The sequence below is a fragment of the Aspergillus luchuensis genome, chromosome 2 (genome assembly GCF_016861625.1).
Source record: "Aspergillus luchuensis IFO 4308 DNA, chromosome 2, nearly complete sequence".
NCBI classification, from domain to species: domain Eukaryota; kingdom Fungi; phylum Ascomycota; class Eurotiomycetes; order Eurotiales; family Aspergillaceae; genus Aspergillus; species Aspergillus luchuensis.
Genome location: NC_054850.1, coordinates 1379445 through 1402810, shown reverse-complemented (window position 1 = coordinate 1402810; position 23366 = coordinate 1379445). Strand labels below are relative to the sequence as shown.

The window sequence follows — 23366 nt, the reverse complement described above, 5'->3', positions numbered from 1 at the left end:
ATACACTGACACGGTAGCACGCGTCCCTCTTGCGGACGCGCTCCAATATTACCCGATTGAGCTGTCGCGTATGGCAACCTGAAAGATCCTCCCGGCAACCCACCCTTTCTTCCCCATCAACGAGCATCAAAAATCACCTCGACATTTCTCCCCGCTTGCTTTTCTCCCACTGGACCCCACCCTTCTAGCTGTTTTCTGTTTTCACGCTTCATTGCCAATTCTCCCCAGATACCCCTTATTTTTTTCCTTACTAGCAGTCCGTGGGAAAGTCCGCCGCCATGGAGGGACAGTTTGACGACGCCGCACAGGATCGAGTGCGTGCCGCCGTCGAGTTTCTTGACCCCAGTAAGCCCGGCCAGACTTGCTCAATGGATTGCAATATGCTAACTCGATTCTAATATAGGTGATGCGAGAGCGCGCAGGTCCGTTGCTCACCAACCTATATCCAACAACTATGGATGACCACGCCATGGCAGACGCTAACCAGCGACTAGTTACCGGGCTGATATTCTGTTGATGTTGAATCGGGGGTTGCGTCGATTGATAGTATGCATATAACCTCATACATTGGACATAGCATATGGGTTCCCGAAGCTAATGCCATACGTTGCGCAGGTTAGCATCGATGAAATCCGAGCGCATAACCGTGAGATGGCCGATGGGTATGAAACACTCGCTCCCTCATACAAACCCCTTGGCTAATCGCTTACAGCCTTCTCACGTCACCATATGAATACTCTGATGCCTTCGAAAAGGCCCTTAAAGAGATCATCAAGACTTTGCCGAATAGGCCATCGAGGGAAACGGGAGACGATGTGGTATGGGAAACAGGGCACCTTCACGATGCTCGTTTGGCTTCTAACAGTATCTAGAACTACCATTGCGGCTTTGTTGGCGCATTCGGAGAATATTCCTGCAACCCTAGGACGCTCGGTTCCTCCCACCTGAACCGAATGATCTCCCTCGAGGGTATCGTCACGAAGTGCTCTTTGGTTCGACCCAAGATTATTCAGAGTGTGCATTGGAGCGAGCGCGGTCAGAAGTTTCTTACAAGGAAGTACATCGATGCGACAATGACGGCTAGTGGTGCCACGAGCATGAGCATCTATCCCCAGGAAGACGAAGAGAAGAACCCGGTATGTCTGTTTAATAGAGTACCAATATCCTGAGGCTAACACTTTTCGTCATATTAGCTTGTTACAGAATACGGTTTCTCTACATATATGGACCACCAGACTATCTCGATTCAAGAAATGCCTGAGAGAGCCCCGGCTGGCCAGCTGCCTCGGAGTGTGGATGTGATTGTTGACGATGATCTGGTTGACCGCGCTAAGCCCGGAGACAGAATCCAGTTGGTCGGAGTTTACCGCTCTCTGGGTAACAGAAACGCTTCCTCTACGTCTGCTACATTCCGCACGCTTGTCCTTGCGAATAACATTATCCAACTGTCTTCGAAGTCCGGTGGAGGAATCGCACAGGCCACCATTACCGACACCGACATCCGCAACATCAATAAGGTCTCCAAGAAGAAGGGTGTTTTTGAACTCTTGTCGCACTCGCTCGCGCCCAGTATCTACGGACACGATTACATCAAGAAGGCCATCCTGCTCATGCTGCTCGGTGGTATGGAGAAGAACCTGGACAACGGCACTCATTTGCGTGGTGATATCAACATTCTCATGGTCGGTGACCCTTCGACCGCCAAGTCTCAACTGCTTCGTTTCGTTTTGAACACCGCCCCGCTTGCGATTGCCACGACAGGTCGAGGATCTTCTGGTGTCGGTCTTACGGCTGCCGTCACGTCTGACAAGGAAACTGGCGAGCGGAGACTTGAAGCTGGTGCCATGGTTCTGGGTGATCGCGGTGTGGTCTGTATTGATGAGTTCGACAAGATGAGCGATGTCGATCGTGTGGCTATCCACGAAGTCATGGAGCAGCAGACTGTCACCATTGCGAAGGCCGGTATTCACACGAGTTTGAACGCCCGATGCAGTGTCCTGGCCGCCGCCAATCCGATCTACGGACAATACGACCCCCACAAAGACCCCCACAAGAACATTGCCCTTCCGGACTCTCTATTGTCACGTTTCGATTTGCTCTTCGTCGTGACCGATGACATTGAGGATTCCAGGGACAGAATGGTGTCAGAGCACGTCCTCCGTATGCATCGCTACCGCCAGCCCGGTACTGAGGAGGGTGCTCCTGTCCGCGAACAGCTTCACCAAACGCTTGGTGTCGGCCTCGAGGATACGCAGGACTCGAACCAGCCTACAGATGTTTACGAGAAGTTCAATGTCATGCTTCACGCCGGCATGGCCCACATGAGCCGGTCCAAGAGCAAGAACATCGAAATCTTGAGCATTCCCTTCATCAAGAAATACATTCAATACGCCAAGTCCCGTGTCAAGCCCGTCTTGACCAAGGGTGCCGCCGACCACATTGTCGCAACATATTCTGCTCTGAGAAACGACGAACTGTCTGGTAACCAGCGCAGAACATCGCCCATCACTGCCCGTACCTTGGAAACCTTGATCCGTCTATCCACCGCCCACGCCAAGTCACGCCTCTCCAACAGAGTCGAGGAGCGCGACGCCAAGGTCGCAGAGTCTATCCTCCGGTTCGCCATGTTCAAGGAAATCGTTGAAGATGAGCGCCGCAAGAGGAGAAAGGTCGCTTCGTTTGACGAAGATTCAGACAGTAGCGACACTGACTCTGACGACGATAACACTCCTGCGCAAACAACCAGCGCCACCCCCAGATCATCCAGGAGAGGCGGTCTCCGATCCCGTGCAGCCAACGCTCGTTCCGCCACCAACGAGGACACAGAGATGGATGCGGACGGAGATGCTGTCTCCGAGGATGGCGATGGCTTGTACAATTCTAGTCCCCGCGGACAACGACTCCGCTCTAGCCAAACATCCCGCACGCAGACACAAACACAAAGCCAGTCCCGGATGTCTGTGGCTTCATCTCGACCCGCGTCACAGCTGGTCGAGTCCCAAACAGACAACTCGCAGTCGCAAAACACGGTTGCTTCATCGGAGCCGATCCAGCCCGCTCGCTTGACGGTCTTCAGGCAAGCACTGGGTCCTCTGATGGGCACACGACTATTCACCCACGGTGACACCGCCGACGTCGAATCGCTTATCGGAGCTGTGAACACAGCGCTGCGCAACACGCCTTCCCTCGGCGAATCGCACGTCTTCCAGCGCGGGGAAGCTATCCAGGCCCTGAGGGCTATGAACGAGAGGAACGAATTAATGTATGCTCCCTAACCATTGTCCCTGTAACATGACACAAGTGCTAATGACTTCCCCGAATAGGTACCTTGAGGATGACGAAACCGTCTACAGAATCTAATCAAAAATAAACAAAAAACCACTGAAAGTCATTTTACAACGTTATACGATCTAGAGAAATGGGATGGATACCATCACGCGCATGATTTCTTTACACTTCTTTTTCTATGTTGCCTGAATACAGATAACCTGTTGTTACGGATAGTTCGGCGTCTCGGAAACTCATCATCTATATTACTTGGCTTTTAATCTTCTACTTCCTCCATGTGCATGCATCTCTTTTTCATCGAAATGCCATCCATCATATACTTCATAAATCAATGCCTACAAACTAACTATCTACCCAGGCCCCAACTTTAAAGCTTCCTGATGTAGATTGGTATCTTATGATATGATAAGCTGGAATAAGGTTCTCGAGAGACTACTAAACTTAGATACCAGTCCAGCACCCTGTAGACGATGGATGGAGTACCGGCACTAAAGTATACTTCCTTTTTTCAGACCCCTCCCCTAGTACGTAGTCCTTCCTTTGATTTGCTTTTTCCACTAGTCTACTGCCAGTAGTCTGCCCCCTTTATCTTGCATGCTTGCATATCCCTTACATCCGAGGCGCAGGAACAGGCCCGGATTTGAGTTTGCCCACTACGTACGTACTTACTACTTAGGCTAGTTCTATTCTGTCCCACTCACTACTCAGTGTATCTACTACTACGCAGTAACCCCCAAAAAACTAAAAGGACAAGAGAAGAAGAGAGTGAATCAAATATATATGCATGCGTATATACTATCCAGACCAAGGACTAAACTGATTCTGATCTAATCTTTTTTTTTTCGAATCTTTTTTCTAAGGGACGTAAGTTCAGTCGCATAGTTATACCCTATACCCCCTGATGCCAAAAAAAACTCAAAATAGTAAAGTAAAAATGCACTATAAAGATGATGGAATATGAGGGGTATTAAAAAAAAAAGAGAAGGAATTGAATCGGAGATGGGGAAGAGAACAGAAACCAACCGAAATGTATAAGGCAGGAATCGGCAATGCAGAGAAAGGGGAGGGAGAAGAGAAGAGAAGAGCTTTATTTCGGCACACACCCTACGACGGCGGTAAGTACATCGAGATGAGATAGTATTTGTGTGTGTATGTGTGTAGTGCGCAATTCAGAGGGTATAATATTGGCAATGGACATACGGGGGAATAATTGGTAGATTAGACCAGAAACTGGTGTTGGTTTGGGAGACCAAGGACCGGAGGGAATTTCTATTCAGCACCATCTTCTTTGGGTTTCTCTTTTTCGCTGGGTGTGCCCATAAAGGAGGAATCGTCGGATGAAAAGGATGGGGTGCGCACGCCCTCTCGGATTTGGGCCTGTGTCAGAGGAGACAGACCACGAGTGGCGGCCTTGGATGCCTTCTTCTTTCGTGATTGCTGGATTTGTTGTTCTGTGCTTGGACTGGTGCTTCCGCGGCGGGGACGGCCACTGACGGATGACCTGGACGGGGGTCGGTCGTCAGTGTCAACGGGGGTAGTGCTGCGTGATGGCGTGCGGGAATGGGATTCGGAGCGTGGTCCGCCGCGTCGCAAGGGCGATTTGGATTCATGGACAAGCTTTGAGATACTGGACGAATGGTGGTGGTGGTGATGGGGACGATGTGGGTTCTTGTCAGCATCGCCGGGTCGGCTGATCGTTGCGGCAGCGACTCGTCGGCGTTGCGACGCCTTCCAACTCAATCCGAACCACCAGAACCAGCCGCCATCCTGCTGGGCGAGCTGACGCTCCCTTTGGCGCAGCTTCTGGCGCAGCTGAGCACGACGATCATTCTCCTTGTCCCAGAATTCGCTGCGGTATTCATCCCAGTTCTCGCGAAACTCGGGCGAGAAGGACTTCGGCAGTAGAAGAAGTCGAATGTAGTCCCCTCCCGGGCTGAGGTCTTCCTGTACCAGACCGGATTCCGCGTCGTGGTTGTAGTACTGCTGGTAGTGCTGCCGACTACCACGTCTTTCGGACGCAGGGCGCTCGACGTAGTGGAAATCGCCCACGGGGGACGGGAAAAAGGGGGCAGAGAAGGGGAAGAGAAAAGAGAGGTAGGAGAAGAGTTCCTGCCACCAGGGACCTCGGATGACCACGATCTTGGTGTTCATGGTGCGGAGGCCGCGGTTGGCTACGGCGAGCCAGCGCCGCGGCCAACGGACTCCCCGTTCCCATTGCCCTGTTCCCCAGACCAGGAGGGCAGTGACCACGCCACCCATCAGGGCGACCTTTTCTCCCATTTCGACTACCCAATAGACCGATCCTCCGACACCGCGGCCATCTTCGCGCGGGCGGAGAAAGAGCGCGTAGGCAAAGTAGGCGATCCAGGCGGCAAGCAAGAGAAGGAAGAACGTATTTTGTCGGCGGCGTTCCCGGAGAGCCAGGTATTGAGCTCGCAGCGAGCTCTCGAGAATCAGGAGATTGAGGTATATCTGGGGTGGGGAAGAGGGGAGGGTCGACAGTGGATCGGGAGTTGACGACCGTGGCGGGGAAGAGGGATCGCTCGAGGGAGCTTGGAGGTGAAATGCAGGCGCCAATGATTCGGAGGAGGATGTCGCAGAAGATGCAAGGCGATTGTTGGGTGCTGGAGAGCCCTTGACCAGTTGGTCTAGGCTTGCTGAGGCCATGATGAGCTCTGGAGTGGAAGCCAGAGAAAGAGGAAAGACGAGGAAGGGCCAGGGAGATCGGGTTCGTCAGGACGGAAAAGAATAGATGGACCAGAATTAAGCTCCGAGGCTCAGATCGCAGGGGAAAATTCAATAACACGGAGGGTGGATTTTTGGCCTTTGCGGCCCAGCGCTATCTCATCGCATGGAAGAAAAAGAAGAAGTTTCGAGGAAGACAGGAAAAAGAAAGGTAATGGGAGAGGGAGAGGGAGAAGAGAAGGACAAGAAAGAGTGAAGCATCGTCATCCATTCATTCCAATCGGCCAACACTTGGTTGAGGCTCCACTTCCGCTGGACTTTCAGCTGTTCCTTTTCTCAACTTTCTGCCTTCTCCTCCTCCCCCTCTTTAGTTCCAATCTACTGCCTCTCTTTTGCATGCATGCGCTGTCTTTGACATTCCGAGTCTTTAATTGCGCAGGTTAGGTACTGCTGACTCATTTATTATCTATCTTCAGCGTCATCATCTCTGGTTGCCTAAACTCACCAACTACCATATTCTTTAACTCCATCTCGGATCGGGGTTAACGGTCTTAGGCGTTGTCCTCAACCGTTTCTCGTTTTGTTCCACTGACCAGTTTCTTACTCTCTCCACTGCGCCCTCCTAAAAACAGAAGTTAATTTATTTTCCACTCGCTGTTTTAAATACCCCCCTTCTTCTCCGTTGCAGTCGAGAGAGTGACAGAGCTTCTCCCTCTGTCACTCCGTCTTTCCCGGCGACAAAGTGTCGATCGCGCGATTCCCTTCGCTTTCTTTTCAGGTCCCAGTCTCACGTTCCTGGACCTCGTTTGAAAGCGCTCGATACATCTCCTCTTCTTCCCGACCAACGGAATCTAGACGCTCGTCGTCTACATCTACGATGGCCTCCGAGTCGCTCAACTCGCCCAGCGGCCAATTCCGCGGCCGCAGCGAGGAACCCGTGGCTTCTGGCCGAGAGAGTACGCCACATGCAGCGCGCGGAGCCAGCGCAACGCCTCCCCCCTTGGCCTGGTTTCCCCTAGGCTACAGGGAAGGCTTTAGTCAATGGGTACGTTTCTTTACTGAGGAACAAAGTCAGTTGTCGCATGGGTGACTGAGACTGGGTTTTCTTCCAGTGGGCGTCTTTACCCGCCGCCACAGCCGAACACAGAGTTCTTTCCCACCTCCCTTATCTCCAGCATCAACCCCCAACCCACCTCCAGACCGGTAAAACGAGCAATGTTTCCGGAGGCACAGGCAGTCTCCAGTCCGCCGATCAAACCCAACAGGGTGAGGTATCTGCCAGTTCTACCAATGATCCATACGGCCCCCGAATGTGGCGCTCCAGCATGGTGGAGCTGAGCGGGAAGAATCGGGCTCTGAACGAGTTCTCAGTCGAGCGCATTGGTGAAGAAGCAGATCAACATCTGGTCATGCTTCATGGATACGGTGCTGGTCTGGGGTTCTTCTATAAAAATTTCGAGCCGCTTAGTCGCCTGAAAGGGTGGCAACTCCATGCGCTGGAGGAATGGCGAGTCAAGCGCAACATCGACCGTTTCACACTCCTCGGCCATAGTTTGGGAGGCTACATGGCCGTGGCATACGCTCTCAAATATCCGGGGCGACTCAACAAGCTTATCCTAGCTTCCCCCGTGGGAATCCCAGAGGATCCATATGCTGTGCGGGCAGAGATGCCTGCGCCAAACGAGTCGACTATGGCGAATGAGCTCACCCAGAACCAGCGCAATATCGCCGAATCCGCCTCTTCGGTTCCCCCCACTGAGCTTCAGAAAGGCGACAACAATATTCTGCTGAAGGGTTCCCCTACAAATAGTGGTGCTTCCCCGGACCAGCCGCCCCGGCGCATGGTGCCCAAGTGGTTCGCCTACCTTTGGGATGCCAACATCTCCCCCTTCAGTTTGGTGCGATGGGCGGGACCGCTTGGTCCGCGCCTGGTCTCCGGGTGGACATCCCGGCGCTTCTCCCATCTCCCGGCAGAGGAGGCCAAGGCTCTGCACGACTATTCGTATTCGATCTTCAGCATGCGCGGCAGCGGCGAGTACGCTCTATCGTACATTCTCGCCCCGGGCGCTTTTGCCCGCAGCCCGCTAATTCGCCGCATCGAGGGCGTCGGTCGTCAATACATCCAGCAAAACCCATCCCCCGCATCTGCTGTCTTCGAGTCTGCGAAGGCCGCAGCTGCAACTACCACCTCCCAGTCTACTTCAGAATCTTCCTCTACCAACTCTGCCCCCTCCCAGCCCCCCTCAACAACACCTAAGCGCGAAAACGGTCTCCCCATCATCTTCATGTATGGCGACCACGACTGGATGGACGTGAAGGGCGGATTAGCCGCGAAGGCTAAGCTGGATCAAGAGAAGGAGCGTATCCTGCAGAACGCGACGGTAGAGGAACGCGAAACAGACAATGGCTCAGCCAAGGTGGTTGTCATCAAGAGGGCAGGCCATCATATCTATCTAGACGGATGGGAAGAATTTAACCGGATCGTCTTGGCTGAGATGGAGCAGGTGGCTGAGAAGGAGAGAGCTAATCGATCTTCATAGAGCTCTGCATTTCTATGCAGTCTAGTCTGACCAAGCAGAGGTCAGAACTTTCATTTTTTTTTTTTTTTTTTTTTTTTTTTTTTTTTTCCAAGAGGTGTTCATGATGTGTTGGGTCACTAAATAGCGGGATTTTTCTTTTGTTTTCTTCTGGAATTAGTAAATGCATGATGGGTTCGTTTAGTCATAGATCGGGCGATGTCTCAAAGGGTATCTGTCGATCATGGACTACGTGGAATGTAAATACCTTAACGGTAGAAGTCGGAATCTGAAAAGATAGCATCGAAGTATAGAAATTAGAAGATGATTCGTGTGTCATGATTCGTAAATCGTTAGGAAATTGTAAACCTAACCCCGTCATATCCAGTCGGAAAATACTACTTAGATAGCACATCATCCAGACATCCCACAAAACAACGCCACCAAACGAGCGTGTACATGACCATAATCGCAATCAAAACGATCAGCTACAACGCCCGCTCCGTCCCTGACGACGCCCTGGTCAACTTCACCCCACTATTCGGCCCCGACATACTTCTCCTTCGATATCTCACGCCAGCCGGGTAATGGACCATAGACTTAGCCGATGGTCTCGGCGATCGTCGCTCTTCACCTGGTGTCGTCGACCCGCTCGTGCTGCTTGTGCTACCGGGTCGCAGGGAGAAATATCCCCCTGATCCATCAGTAGGGCTCGATACCCGAGGGATCGATGCGCTTGGGAACTTCTCAGTAGGCGAGGGCGTGCAGAAGAGCGTACTTCTGTTGTTCTGCTGTTGTGATAGTGGCGGCGAGGTAGCCCTACGTTGTGGATGATCTAGAGCATCTGGCAGTGAGGATTTCGGGGACAGGCTAGTGGATAGTAACGAAGTGGTTGCGGAGCGATGGTGATGGCGGGTGATATTATTGATGCCTCCGGGGGGAGGGCTGGCTGAAGCCATTTGTCGATGTCTCCAGGGGATGGTTTCGAAGGGTTCACTGTTGGCGCTGCTGCTGTTGCTGTTGTTTCGGATGGATAAAAGCGGCTGAGAGGGAAGTTCTAGTCGCTCGTTGATGGATAGCCATGCTTTCCCGTCGTGGTCGGTACCGGTGAGATTTGGTGAGGGGGAGGCGGTGTCTGAGAGGAGATGATGGCTTGGATATCTTATCGTTGTGGCGGTGGTGGTAGTTGTTGCTGTGGTTGCTGCTGCTGTGGTTGCACAGCGCCAGCCACCTAGACCTTCGAAGTCGCGGCCTTCGTCGCCACTAATGAGGGTCAGGAGGGCAGAGGGGGCGGAGTGGCGTGGGGGTGTGTTTCTTGGGGGTTCATCTTTGCGATAGAGTGGAACAGTGCTGGTGTCTTGGGTTGAGGAGGTGGAGGCTGTGGTGGTCAAACTGGTTGTTCGGCGAGGAGCAATGGAGCCTGGTTGGTATGTTGCGAGGGCAGTGAGGAGTCCGTTGTTTAAGCTGTGGTCGACGGAGCGACGCTTGGGCGTTGTGGAGGCTGCTGGGGTAGTGGGCTCAGATGCGGAGAAGTTGAGGAGGGAGGTGTTGGCGGCTGTTGGGATGACAAAGTAGTTTGTGATTATGGCAAGACATAGTTCAATATAGATGACAGAGAAGCGGAGGAGAAGAAATATGATGGAAAGGAAGGTGGTGAAGCATGCGAACAGGGCGAGAGGGAGGGAGAAGAGAGTGAGGAGGGGAAGAGTCACGAAGGCGGAAATAGAGGACATGAAGATGAGGGGAGTAGGGCAGCTATAGAGTGGGCTATAGAAGGTGGGAGCAGGATGTTGAATACATGGAAATATTTGTTTCCTTACTAGATATATGAGAAGCAAGTGGCATGGCTATAGTAGGAAGGCATAGTCTGCAGTGTCCATGCAGGCAATATAGCAATCATGATTGCATCCCCAGATCTAAAATGCGGAGAAGCAGACAATGAAGAAGCATGTGATGCTCCATATCCGCTGTCTGCGCTGCCCCAGGCATCATTACACCGCGTATCGCGTTCGTATCGGCGGGCTTTTCCTTACGTCACAGCTGCGCTTTCCATTCATCGTTCGTCCATCGTTTGTCAATCAACACATCCCCAAGCTACCTTTGGAAACATTATTCTTTTTGCCTCAACACTCGAACTCCTCCTCGGCTTCTTGACATTTCTATTTCACATGCACCATGTCCGAGACCAATCAGACTGATGCATTTCCTTGGCACTTGGGGGTGTTTGACGCCCACTGTCACCCCACTGACACCATGTCATCCATTGCGGAAATCCCCCAGATGAAAGTATCGACATTGACAGTCATGTCCACTCGCGGAGAGGACCAAGACTTGGTGTTTCAGGCCGCTACATCCTTGACCCAGGGTCAGGAGTCCGCCCAAAGTTCAACAACAGGGCCTGTGCTCCCGTGCTTTGGCTGGCACCCATGGTTCTCGCATCAAATCATCGACGATGTGACTGGTTCGCCCAATATCGACAAAGATACCTCACCAATTGAGCGGAAGAAGCTGCACTATAAAAAGGTCCTTACTCCAGAGCCAGATGATGACTTCATCCTGTCGTTACCTGATCCAAAGCCGCTGTCAGAGTTGCTGTCGGAGTCTCGAGCACGGTTGCTGGCGTATCCCCGTTCTCTTGTGGGTGAGGTAGGCCTTGATCGTGCTTTTAGGCTTCCCAAGGCGTGGACCGAGGAGGAAAAAGAAACTCGGGATGAGCGAATGACCCCCGGGTCGCGCGAAGGTAGACAGCTCTCGCCGTATCGTGTTCAGTTGGCGCATCAAAAAGCCATCTTGGAGGCTCAGTTGCGCCTAGCTGGAGAACTTCAACGACCAGTCTCTGTGCATAGCGTGCAGGCTCATGGGGCGGTCTTTGACCTCTTCAAGGCCCTTTGGTCTGGGCATGAGCGGAAGAGCGCCTCACGGCGGGAGAGACGCCGACGATATAGCGTTGCAGATGCGCACGCAGAGAGCGACGCGGAGGATGAACGAAAGCAGCAAGTGCCAGCAAAGCCAGAAGAAAAGTCTCTCCCATTTCCACCACGGATCTGCATGCATTCTTACTCCGGACCGGTGGAGCCATTGAAGCAATTCCTGCATCAATCCAATCCCTCAGACGTCTACTTCTCCTTCTCTTCTGTGATAAACTTCGGCGGACCTTCGTCAAAGAAGGTCATCGACGTTATCAAGGCTTTACCTGATGATAGGGTACTCATTGAGAGCGATCTGCATACGGCGGGGCAACAATTGGATGACCTGCTTGAGGAAATCGCTCGACAGATCTGCGATATCCGCGGATGGGATTTACATCAAGGCGTTCAACAGCTTGGTGAAAACTGGAAAAGGTTCGTTTTTGGATGATAAATCCATCGCGGAAAATCAGGCACGTGCAAGACCACAAGTCCAGGCCGGCATACGTACATAATCTCATACTGGAAGGTTTGCGTTGTGCCAGCGACATGAAGGTATGGAAGCAACGCAACATTTGCGCTTGACAGTGCAGGTTCATCATGCTAATTTTCCAACTCAGCAAGCATTAAAGCTCAAAATATCTGGAATACTCCAATTCTGCAGGTTACTCTTGAAGCACTCATGCGAATTTGCGTCTAGACAATGGATAAACGACATTTACGTTATTATAGACCAACTCACAAGAAGGCAGAAAAGAAAAGAACATGCTAGAGACGCCGTCAGTGTAGTCCTTTTATTTTACATGGTTATTTGTATTATCAGCACCACCTGACTGTGGCGTCACACTTTCGTACACAATGGTGATGTTATCTGTACGACGGATGTGCCCCATATAATGGCTCTCGTCCCCGTCAACTGTCTGCAAAATGCTATCCTGGCTGCCAACATCTGCGACCATCATGTTGCCTTTGCTTTTCCGGTGTCCGGACCGCTTGCTGCTCCACTTGTTGGACTCAGGCAGTTGTGTACTGCTCTCTTTGTACTGATATCTGCTGGTGCTTCTCAGACTGCGCTTTCCGAGGATTATTTCGAGAAGCGGTTGTAACGTGGGGATACATGAGGCTAGGATCACGACGTTCGATTCGATACTGTCGAGGAAATTGTCAATGTCCAAGATTTCCTCTCAACAACGGCTTGGTGCCACGGAGTAACACATAGTGGCTTACCTTGTCCAGATCACAAGATCTGCTGTCGCATCTGCTATAGTGTCAGTCGGACTCCGGTCATACTCGCGGCGATTCGTCAAACGCAACTTACATGTCGTATCGCTGAGATCAGCAAGGCCCGGTAGCTGCATGCACTTAATGATTGCCATTGCACAAGCGCTATATTCTTGTTCGTTAGCGAATACTGATGGCGATGGGCTCTCCAAATCCTTGCTTACACCGCACTCAAGCCCAACGCTGCACACAATGCCAATCGTTTCCGCAGCGACATATGGAGCTTCAGCAAAATTACTGTCGGATAAATTGCCAGGTAGAGATCCGTAAAAGCAGATACGGCTATCATTGTTTAAGCTCGGCTTATGTTATCAGTCAGTTAGGGTCGCACCTACCTCCAGTGAAGATGGCATAGTCTACCAGGATCCACGAGCTCCGACAATGTGCGCCCTTCGACAGGAGGGACGTGTCCCAAAGAGCTCTCGCTGGGTCGCACATAGTAAATAGCACCAAGATGCAGATGCACGACACCAGTGCCACGAACCCCGTCAGCCCCCACAAGATTGCACGTTGTATAGTTGTCGGGTTCAGAAAACGGCTCAGCAGGGCTGCCACGGCTAATTTGGGTAAGGCGAAAGAGATTATACCCAAGGCGAAGTTGACATAGTTGACTAGCAGAACGAGTTCCAGTCTATCTGCTATGACGACTGCATGTTTTCCATAACCTAGAGCGACGTCGACCGTTGTTACGACAGAATATGATATGCTGAAAACCTAAAATGATCGTCAGACTTTACGGCAAAAGGACAATTGTGGCAGTCGGACCTGAAGAAAATTGTAATAGACTCACCATTGACGCTGCGATCAGCCAGTCATCTGCACCTGGGTTGCGCAAGACTTTAATACGGATGAAGAGCCTGGCTGCCACAGCTAGAATTGCAAGACTGGTCATGGCCCAAAAGACAGCCAATATTCGTGGGCCCTTAGTCTGGTGGGCATATTCTGGAGATACAGCAGCCATCGCTTCGTATCCAGCATCCAGAGCTTTGGTTGGACATGGATAAGTTGAATGCCGCAAACATCAAACAGTCCTCCGTTGATATGATTCCAGCAAAGTGTGCAATTCGCTACTCAGGCTATCCAGAGATCCATCTAAGGGGTTTACGTACAGTCCTTTCATTGTACTTTGACAGGATTTGCTTTTCCTCTAGTGTCCATTAGTTCACTAGCTGTGCAACATAATCCCTGTCTCTTCTAAGGCCGATTACGGACCGACTCGTGCATCCGAAGTCGCCTTAGAGTTTCATGGAGAATCTTTCGCCTTCAACCTTTATATTATTCTGGTTCTAGGCTCTGGAGCCGAGACACCTAGATCCAGAGTAATGTATATTCATTAAAACTCTGACCAGGAATAATGTGCGATCTACTACTGTCTGACACAGACGATAACATCGAAGCCGTTCAGATAAATCCCCAGGCAAGCAAACCAATAGCGGCACAGAAACGTGGCACCCTCGTAAACATCATTTAATAATGTGAAATCACTTTCGGCTTAGAGCCGAGCCTCGATCATATTGTCGGCCGAGGTAACATGCCGACATTCCAGGGTTTAACACACTGTCCGTGTTGGAATAAGCAGGAGACGGCCATTGCTAGATCGAGATTAGTGGATTGGACGCTACTGCGGAATAGTTGGGATCGATCAAGGAAGACAAAGAGCACATGAAATGAACAGGTCCCAATATTAACCGAGCTTCTTGACCTTCCCACAGTTCCGACCTCCGAACGAGCTTCTGCCTGGAGTCCGGTTCCACCAGCGACGGCGCCGGCGCCGGCGTCACGCACCATCTCACACCGTTCTATCCCTAGCGTATAGCGCAATGCCTTAGTGAGTTACGTACGCTGCTTTCTTTGTCCTTTTGGACGCCACTGCCCGCAAATAGATTGATAATAGAAATTGCAGCTATACAATCAAGTATTTCCAGCTAATCGGTGATTTTTGAGAATTCTGTTCTCCGTTGAGATAGACGATCAGAGGATAGCGCTTTTGCGCAATTTCAAAGCGCTCCCAAATACTGAGTACATGTGGCTGAATGTCACTTTCCCCTACAGCAACATTTAAGGCTGAACGTCAGGAGCCTATATTGCTTGTCTTACCTAGACGATCCACCATGTTCTTGGCACCGCAGAGTTCCCCAACAGCCAAGTACACCGTCGCTACAGGGTCGTACCATAGTGCTAACCTTTGACCATCTCCTATTTAAAATAAATTATCCATCGGATTTCCAACTAGTAACTAGTAGCACATGGGCAGTCAAAAGTACGATGCAGGCGCGGGCCTATGGATGTCAATGGCGCGAAGTGTGGTCTCATGCGCTATGCGAGTATCCCTGCAAGCCAGCAGTGCGGTTTGCGCGGTGATAACCAAATTGAAAGCAACCCTTGTCCGTCTCAGGGGTTCCTCTGCTTTTGTTACTAAGACATGGATGCTTCTAACAGCACTGGAATACACAGACTTCACTACGCTCACTGAAACGCGTGGCACGGATATAATCATCTCGCTAAGATCAAAGCATCCCCCATAGTACTTCGGTTCTCGCGTATGTAGGATCTATTGGTATGAATCCTTGATCTTACACGGCACCTATCTTGCGAATCCCATTCGACGCCTGCTAATTGAGATAGATTAGTCCCAGAATACGGCGCAGCAGCGGCACATTATAAAAGTGCGCTAATAGCTCTTAATGCGAAGCCGTCGGGGCCGGACTCTATCTCATGAGCGCACGCCCGTCCTCGAACCCCGTCTACATCTGATCCAGAACTACATATAATGCTATTTCCGTGACCTTATTGGCGATAGCGCTGCACTAAGAAGCTAGGCCATCTAGTCCCGAAGACCCACCAGAAATCGGCGGAGAGACTGACACAATGTCATATTGCCGCTGCCACCTCACTCGTGGGTATACTCTAAACTAAATCTCCGTTCCCAAACACCATGTCTAGATACCCACGAAGCCAGCCAATCACAGGGAGCACAGGAATAATGAGCTCTGTTAAGTGTTAACACTGTCCGTTTCTCCAGCCAGTGACTCTAGCGATATGGAGCCTTCGTTAATGTAGCACGCGTCTTTGACCTAGTTGGACCATTGGTATGAGCTTTCATTATCTGCCAATGGCAGTACAAGCAACCAACCAGGGTTATTACTACCCCTCTCCAAGGAGTGGAGTCGATTAAGGCGTCGCCGTTACATTAGCGACCCTACTGCAGGCCGCCACAGTGGGCAGAAGCGAGATAAATGACCAGTGGAGGTTGCAGCAGTATCAGGCTTGTCTCCTTGATTTAAATCCTCGGTGGGCAGGGAAGGGAATAGAGGCTAACTATATTGCTCTAAGTACCATAAGTAAAGTATTCTAGTGCGGGCTATATTGTAGTGCTATAGAAGCGCGCAAGGCGAGAAGCCTACATAGGCTGCTCATTCCGTCTGGCTGCCGACCCATATTAAGTAGTAGAAGGCGCCACTCAAATAGACATTCTTGCATAGCCCCAGTAACTCACACCGAAGCATACCCAAAATAATCACAAAATGCCTCACAAAAACGGCTCAACGGTCATTGAACATTATAACAACGGAGATCACACCAATGGACACCATACGAAAGGCACCCAGTCCAACGGCCATGTGCCGTCCACATCGAACGTGAGCGTGGACACGATTGCCATTTCACCAAGTGCACCAGAGGCTGTTCCGGCTCTCATTGACCAGATCGCATCCCACAAATCCATCTCTCTGGAGGATTCACAAGAAAGACTAAGACTGCGAGATGCTGCGAGAGCCCTAGCGAATGCGCTGGAGACCCCGCGAGAAGCGATTGTTAGACAGTGCTGGACTACAGTAAGTCTAGTCTTTCAGTTGGATTTTAAAGAAATGCTTTGCGATATGTATGCTGGCTGAGATCTAACGACCGGTTTCTGCTGTAGGCTACTCTGCACGCTGCTATCGAAACGGCCCTCGCTATGGGTGTGTTCAGCGAGTTATCTCGAAACAAGCCCAAGTCTGTCGCAGAGCTTGCGGTGACTACACAGAGTGATCCGATCTTGTTGTGTAAGTATTCACTAATCTACTTGCAATTCTGGGATGTATTTCTCAGGACGAGTTGTGATGTACTTACACCTCCCAGCGCGCATCATGAAGCATCTGGCATCTATGAACGTAATCACTGAAGCGGGACCGGACGAGTACATTGCGACGAACCTCTCGATCACACTCAGTGTGGAGCGATATGGAGATGCTTTCCCTGCCCTGTAGGTGACACCCAGGGTGCCAATGAAAAGGTCAAGGTACTAACATTATTTTTGCAAACCCCAGCTCAGGTTGGTTATACCCAGGTATCTACGCTATCCCAGCCTTCCTTAAACAAAACGGATTCCGCAATCCAACCGACCCCACCAAGTCCCCATATCAGCTGGGACAGCGTGTCGACGAACACTTCTTCGAATTGGTACAGAAGAACCCTACCCTTGCCAAACAATTCGGCAACCACATGTCGGCGTACCATCAGGGACGACCAAGCTGGATGGACAAGGGATTCTATCCAGTCCAGGAGCGGTTAATTGAGGGTACTGAGCTGAGTGAAAAGGACGTCTTCTTGGTTGATGTGGGTGGTAGCACCGGGCACGATGTGTCTGAATTCCGTCGCAAGTGGCCGGAAGTGCCTGGGCGTCTTGTGGTACAGGACCTCCCTCAGGTTATAGAAACTGTGAAGGACGTGCATGTGTCCATTGACCCAATGGCGCATAATTTCTTTACGGAGCAGCCGGTGAAAGGTATGGCTTGAAACAGTTGCTTTTGATGATTGATGAATAGGGCTGACAAGGTTCAGGAGCACGGGTGTACTATATGCATTCGGTTCTACATGACTGGCCTGATGATGTGTGCGGTCAGATCCTGTCCAACCTTATCCCAGCCATGAAACCGGGGTACAGTAAGCTGTTGATCAACGAGTATGTTGTCCCCAGTCTCGACGCACATTTCGAGACGACAAGCCTTGACATGATCATGATGTCAATTGCCTCGGGGGAACGGACGGAGAAGCACTGGACTACATCGATTGAATTGGCGGGGTTGAAAGTAGTCAAGATCTGGACGGTGGAAAAGGGAGTGGAGAGCTTGATAGAGTGCGAATTGGCGTGAATTCAGGACCTGTGCAATGCAGAAGAATCCGGTGTGAGTACCATGGATCCAGTTAGCCGTATAATTTTGTCAAACACTTTATCTCGAGAATGTAGTATGTTGATAAGGAATTTCACCAACGGTCCAGTGAGAGGGAAGGAATGGACGATAGGCGGACTGATAACGGAGCTGACGCCAGGAGTGGATCCCATGGTGGATAAGCGCACGGAGGAAGACACCGGCTGTCACACAGATGCAGGGCAGGATAATGGGAGGGGTCCTGGGCCTGAGTAGTAACCTAGATAGGTATGCTTTAAACTAACCATGGGCAGGATGGTAGCATTCAAACGGCGGGCAATGACAGGCTTCCAGAAGACGAGGAGAAAAAGCATCGAAGGGCTGACTAAATTCAATGGAATCGATCAGCACCCCGCCACGTGACTCCCCCAGACCCGCCCTGGTCGGGCCCCACCCGATTGCCCATTATCGACCAATCACAACCATGCCGAGCGAAGCAATTCGAGTTTCCCGCCTTTTCTCCTCTTCATGTCTGCCATTTCTCCTCCTCCTTCTCCTTCTTCTTCTTTCCGTCTGCTTCATTCTCCTCTCCAATCCTGCTGTTCGTGGGTAGATCATGTCCTGATCTGACCTTATGCTCTATCCCTCAGATCTCTCGGATAAGGGATGACGAATTAGCGAGTCTCCGGACCCTTGAATCTGTGTCGATGTTTCGGCAATGACCTCCGCAGCGCACAGCAGTCATCCACCCGCCGGGAATGGGGTGACTAAGCGCAAGTCAGGTACGCTCTGCAATGTCATCAAGGACTCTGCATATATCTGCTATTCTTCTCATGGTTCTAATGAAACTGTCTATCTAGGCTCCGCGGCCTGCGTCCACTGCCATCGGCGCAAAGTCCGATGCGATGCCCGCATCGTCGGCCTCCCATGCTCCAATTGCCGTTCCGCGGGAAAGACGGACTGTCGCATTCACGAAAAGAAGAAGCGTCTGGCTGTGCGATCAATCCTTGACCCTGTTCCAATCCGCTGTCGACCACCTCCTGCTTCTTCTGAGCCTACACACAGACATTCTTTGCCCCTCACGGCTACAACCCCGCCTGACGCTTTCACCACCACCTTCCGCGGCGTCCAGCCGGAAGTGACAACGCCTGTCGCACCTCCCACCTCAAGCCTACATAACCTTCATCAAACGCTTAATCATAATGTTAATCAACACCCTCCCCATAATGGCGCCGGGTCTACTTCAGACTCTCCAACATATAACCGTCCTCCGGGCCCAGATGTCTCGGCCGAATCAGACTCGCATGCGGATTTGGAGAAACGACTAGTGAAGCTAATCGATGAGGAAGAATCGGGCAGTCGGGAGATTCGTCGGGGTGTGCGAGCTATATATGTGGGCCATGAGCTGTCGAACATGTCTTTCTTGATCCGTCAGCAACGTGACAAGGATGACGACGTGTATCACTTTGCAGGCAATGAGATTCCGCGACGACAGTTAAGGACCGGGCATGATCAGCTGCTCATGGATGCTCTCACTTTGCCTGAACCGGCCCTAGCAGATGAGCTGGTGCAAGCTTACTTCGACCACGTCAACCCGGGGTATCCTATTATTGACGAGGACCTGTTCATGGCGCAGTATCGCAATCGAGACCCCGCTGATCCTCCCCCAATTCTGCTGCTACAAGCCATCCTACTGGTGGGAGCCCATGTCACTCGTCCCAAAGCAGAACGCGATGCCCTCAAGGACATTTTCTTCCGTCGTGCTAAGTGGCTGTTTGATTCCCGTATTGAGCGTAATCGCGATATCCTGGTGCAAGCTGCCCTCCTCTTGACTTGGCACTCAGATGGTGCCGATGATGATGTCGCAGCGAATGCGCACTATTGGGTGGGTGTAGCTGCCAGGATTGCTACTGGTCTTGGAATGCACCGAAACCCTATCTCCAGCCGGTTTGTCTCTCGTGATCGCCGAATGTGGAGGAGGCTATGGTACATCATAGTGCAATTCGACGTTATGGTATCACTTTCCTATGGTCGACCGCAGGCAATGTGAGCAGATACCCCCTCCTCTCCCTTCCAATTGGTTGCTGACTTTATACACAGCAATCTCGAAGACTCCGATGTGTCTCCATTGACAATCTCCGACTTTGAAGGCTGCGGACCTCGTGTTCAATCCGACTATGTGATCCATTTCTCTGAACTCTCAGTGATGATCTCGTACATCGTTCGAAGCCGCTTCGGACTACGAGTGAGTCCAGAGCGCCGCAAAGCCGTCCTCCTCGAAGCCGACGAAGCCCTTGCCAATTGGTCTCTGAAACTGCCCGATAAATTACGTCTCCGAGCATCCGACATGGACCCCTGGTCCGCCATGCTCCATCTCACCTACAACAACTTCCTGATCCTCCTCCATCGCCCACACCCCCGAGCATCCGCCTACTCAGACGACTACGGCCCACACGACGCCGAAATCTGCAGTGCAGCTGCAGGAGTCATCACCTCAATCTTCGAAGAACTCCGATTAAACGACCGCCTCAAGTTCCTGTGGTACTCCGGCGTCCACACCCTCTTCACAGCCATGATCCAAGTCCGCGTCGAACTCCGCTTCTCCAACCCCGTCCTAGCAATCAACGCTCTCCGCCGCTTCGACTCAGCCTCCTACTCCCTCCGCGAACTAGCAAGCTACTGGTTTCACGCCAACACCATCCTTCGCCTTTTCGAAGACTCCAGACGCCTCCAAGAAGACCTCCGAATGGCCACCAGCGAACGACCACCCCGCCGCTTCAGCAACCCTCAAGACCAACTCAAAACCACCCTACACTCCACTACTTCCACATCCACCTCCGCACCCACAACAATGCAAACATCACGAACCCCCAACCCAAACCCCACAGACCGCCCCCTTCCCTTCGAAGTCCCCACCCCAGACTCCTCCACGAACCACCTCCCAACAAGCCCACACCACAACCACCCTCAACCTCAGCCCCAACAACAACCTCACCATCATCATCTCGACGCCTGGATCCCCCCACCCCCACCCTCCGCCACCATGACCCCCGTCGTCGACGCAATCGACGCCGACGCGCCCCGCGAATCCCTCGACTGGCGCCAACTCTTCTCCTTCACGGATCTGGACCAACCCGTGCTACCAATGGCCATGGAAGGACTTCCCGAGTTAGAGGATGAATGGCGTCAGATCTACTGGCAGGAGACTCCGATGTCGGATCTTCTGTTAGATGGAGGGTGGATGCATGGATGAATATCTCGTACCGCAGATGTCTGGATCTGTGGTTGCTTTCCTGTTATTTTAGCGAGTCGTGGTATTATTTTCCTTCTGGTTTGGTTAGATTTGCATTCTATTCCTATGATGATGACTATGATGATGACATCTCGTTATTTTTGTTCATTTCTATCGATCGTCCCGTTGTTTATTTGTGATGGAAAGCTAGCCCGTTCTTCTCTTGAACACGTACGTAATTAGGGGGATTCAGGTTACACCGCGCAAGCTCATTCATGAACTATTTTCCGTCGTACAAGGAATTATCTAGCGGTAACCATAAGACTTGGCTTCTACTGTACGGTTTGAAATGCAACCACGTGATAATTTTTTTTGGCTGTCAGGGACAGTGAAGTCCAATCCGTGTTCTATTTGTCAGGTTCCTGTTGTCTTCTTCTTCTTCTTCTTCTTCTTCCTCCTTCTGAACAGTATCCCATACTCTGCAATAAATAATGACAAAGACACACATACACACGCAAATAATAGATACTCAACTCAGACAATAATTACATGTAACTGGCCCCTAGCAATCGATCGGGTGTGGGTACCCCTTTTTCTCTGGTCAACCATAACGCGCAGATGAATATAGTACTCGTAAGCATGAGAATATTTGGGTAACCTCTTCTTGGTTGGCTTGATGTTGAGAGGTGAATTGCTTTGGTCATTGGAAGGTGACTGAGATGCCAAGGTGGGCCTGGCAGGTCGGCTGGTACTGATGCTCCAGCCGATTGTAGAAAAGAAGATGAAGAATCAGAAGCAAAAATAAACCAAATCAGCGGGGAAAAACAAACTATCTCTCGGCTCCGTTGTTCCTGTCGTATTGCTTGATTCGTGTTCGTTCCGTTAATATCCCGTAAGTAACCCATTGTATCGTACCGCGTAATTAGGATCGCTGTACAGGGAGTAACATCCGGAAACGTTCGTCGCTTGGGCCTGTGATCCCAGCCGCCTTTCATGCTGGAGACGAGGGGCATCCAGCCTCTGCAGGGGTGAAGGGAGGCTGATGTTCGAGTCTCTGCTTGTCCGATTCCGAAGAAGACCCTTGCTGCAGGATAGTCGTCAAGTCCAGCGGATGGTTCTCCCGCACAGTAGCATACTAATAAGATTCACCGGTGGTGCCGTTGTGCGGCTGGCCGACCATCGGGGGGTAGCCATAAGCGGAAGTGTCCTGCTCAGACGGGTCCAAGCTTTGGTTCATGATATTGTTGGCGCTATCAGCAGCATCAGGAAACCCTGCACCAGGTCCCATTGGACGGCCACCAGGACCGGCAGGCCCGGGGGCCCCTACGGGCGCACCAGCACCATATCCACTGCTTGTTGGACGGTTCTGGTGCTCGCCTCTTGCGGATTGGGTCTAGAGGAATAATTAGCGTCCGGATACGTCATGAAACTCAATGTCGCCTGTTACGAAGAAAGGCAGCATGATTGGGGACGGTTGCACAGGTCTCACCTCGCGATACTTGGACAGGTAAATCTTAAGGGCCTCTGCATAGTTTTCAAACCCGAGGGAGGTCATGGCGAATAGGATGTCCTCCCCGTTGACGGTCTTGCGCTTTTCCTGCTGGCATTTCTCGGAGGCTACGGACAAATGGGTAAGACTCCGTCAGTGAAAGAGCTTGAAGAGTAGGTGTGGTCGCACCAACCTTCGCTAGTGATGAATGAGATAAACTCGCTCACACATTCTTGCATACATTCCTTGGCCTCCTTTGCGATTTTGGCATTTTCAGGCAAAGCCAGCTTCATGATACGGGCCACTTAATTTGCAACATTAGTATCCTGACATGGTATCAACTGTGATATATGCGGGGGTCGCAGGAGTGAATGAAGTGATCAGGCGTCTTTTACTTCCAGACATTAGGAGGGTAGGCGGGCTTATATGATGGGGAATGTGCGAACAACCAAGAGACGAATGAGGGAAGAGCACGGAGAGGCGTTATCCAAGCCATGAAAACTCAAGTCACAAAACATACAAAAGGACTGGCGGTTAGGATCAAATAAAGGCAACGGGGGTGTGCGGTTGAGGGGGGTGGGTGAACCATCATAGTAGGGCAAGAGGCGGTTGACCAGCAGATAAACGTAAGGTACGCGCAAATCAGGAAAAAGAGAAAGCTGCAAGGGAACGCAACTAACCATTTGCAATTGGCAGCCATCTATCCTGCTCCTTCACCTCGAACTCTCCCTGACCCTGCGCCTGAGTGTCGTGTTGGTCCTTATCCATTTGTTCCTGGTCTTCACCCGATTGAACTTCGGGTTCCACCTCCGGTTCCTTCGAGGGAGAGGTCGACGACAT

General features: G+C 51.4%; 9 protein-coding genes across 9 annotated transcripts; 5 read left to right on the top strand and 4 right to left on the bottom strand.

Moving 5' to 3' along the window:
- Positions 1–278: 278 nt before the first annotated feature.
- Positions 279–3360, top strand: MCM3 (MCM DNA helicase complex subunit MCM3; the record flags this gene model as incomplete). Its single annotated transcript, XM_041685156.1, has 8 exons — positions 279–345; positions 404–422; positions 495–546; positions 616–662; positions 713–818; positions 873–1136; positions 1194–3262; positions 3324–3360. The coding sequence occupies 8 exons, from the start codon at positions 279–281 to the stop codon at positions 3358–3360; spliced, it is 2661 nt and encodes an 886-aa protein (XP_041539269.1).
- Positions 3361–4557: 1197 nt separating this feature from the next.
- AKAW2_20442S (Spo7-like protein) lies at positions 4558–5955 on the bottom strand (the record flags this gene model as incomplete). The annotated part of the gene is made up of 1 exon (XM_041685155.1): positions 4558–5955. The coding sequence occupies one exon, from the start codon at positions 5953–5955 to the stop codon at positions 4558–4560; it is 1398 nt and encodes a 465-aa protein (XP_041539268.1).
- An 895-nt stretch (positions 5956–6850) lies between these two features.
- Positions 6851–8513, top strand: AKAW2_20441A (putative alpha/beta hydrolase; the record flags this gene model as incomplete). The annotated part of the gene is made up of 2 exons (XM_041685154.1): positions 6851–7018; positions 7086–8513. The coding sequence occupies 2 exons, from the start codon at positions 6851–6853 to the stop codon at positions 8511–8513; spliced, it is 1596 nt and encodes a 531-aa protein (XP_041539267.1).
- A 464-nt stretch (positions 8514–8977) lies between these two features.
- AKAW2_20440S (uncharacterized protein) lies at positions 8978–10222 on the bottom strand (the record flags this gene model as incomplete). Its single annotated transcript, XM_041685153.1, has 1 exon — positions 8978–10222. One exon carries the CDS (start codon positions 10220–10222, stop codon positions 8978–8980), a length of 1245 nt encoding a protein of 414 aa, XP_041539266.1.
- A 442-nt stretch (positions 10223–10664) lies between these two features.
- On the top strand, positions 10665–11846 carry AKAW2_20439A (TatD family hydrolase; the record flags this gene model as incomplete). The annotated part of the gene is made up of 1 exon (XM_041685152.1): positions 10665–11846. One exon carries the CDS (start codon positions 10665–10667, stop codon positions 11844–11846), a length of 1182 nt encoding a protein of 393 aa, XP_041539265.1.
- Positions 11847–12189: 343 nt separating this feature from the next.
- Positions 12190–13637, bottom strand: AKAW2_20438S (uncharacterized protein; the record flags this gene model as incomplete). The annotated part of the gene is made up of 6 exons (XM_041685151.1): positions 12190–12544; positions 12623–12653; positions 12714–12781; positions 12841–12958; positions 13012–13390; positions 13467–13637. The coding sequence occupies 6 exons, from the start codon at positions 13635–13637 to the stop codon at positions 12190–12192; spliced, it is 1122 nt and encodes a 373-aa protein (XP_041539264.1).
- Positions 13638–16200: 2563 nt separating this feature from the next.
- AKAW2_20437A (uncharacterized protein) lies at positions 16201–17808 on the top strand (the record flags this gene model as incomplete). The annotated part of the gene is made up of 5 exons (XM_041685150.1): positions 16201–16509; positions 16596–16719; positions 16796–16919; positions 16984–17441; positions 17498–17808. 5 exons carry the CDS (start codon positions 16201–16203, stop codon positions 17806–17808), a joined length of 1326 nt encoding a protein of 441 aa, XP_041539263.1.
- Positions 17809–18523: 715 nt separating this feature from the next.
- Positions 18524–21058, top strand: AKAW2_20436A (uncharacterized protein; the record flags this gene model as incomplete). The annotated part of the gene is made up of 3 exons (XM_041685149.1): positions 18524–18587; positions 18666–19851; positions 19906–21058. 3 exons carry the CDS (start codon positions 18524–18526, stop codon positions 21056–21058), a joined length of 2403 nt encoding a protein of 800 aa, XP_041539262.1.
- A 1114-nt stretch (positions 21059–22172) lies between these two features.
- On the bottom strand, positions 22173–23366 carry AKAW2_20435S (nuclear transcription factor Y subunit beta; the record flags this gene model as incomplete). Its single annotated transcript, XM_041685148.1, has 4 exons — positions 22173–22430; positions 22527–22654; positions 22720–22830; positions 23207–23366. 4 exons carry the CDS (start codon positions 23364–23366, stop codon positions 22173–22175), a joined length of 657 nt encoding a protein of 218 aa, XP_041539261.1.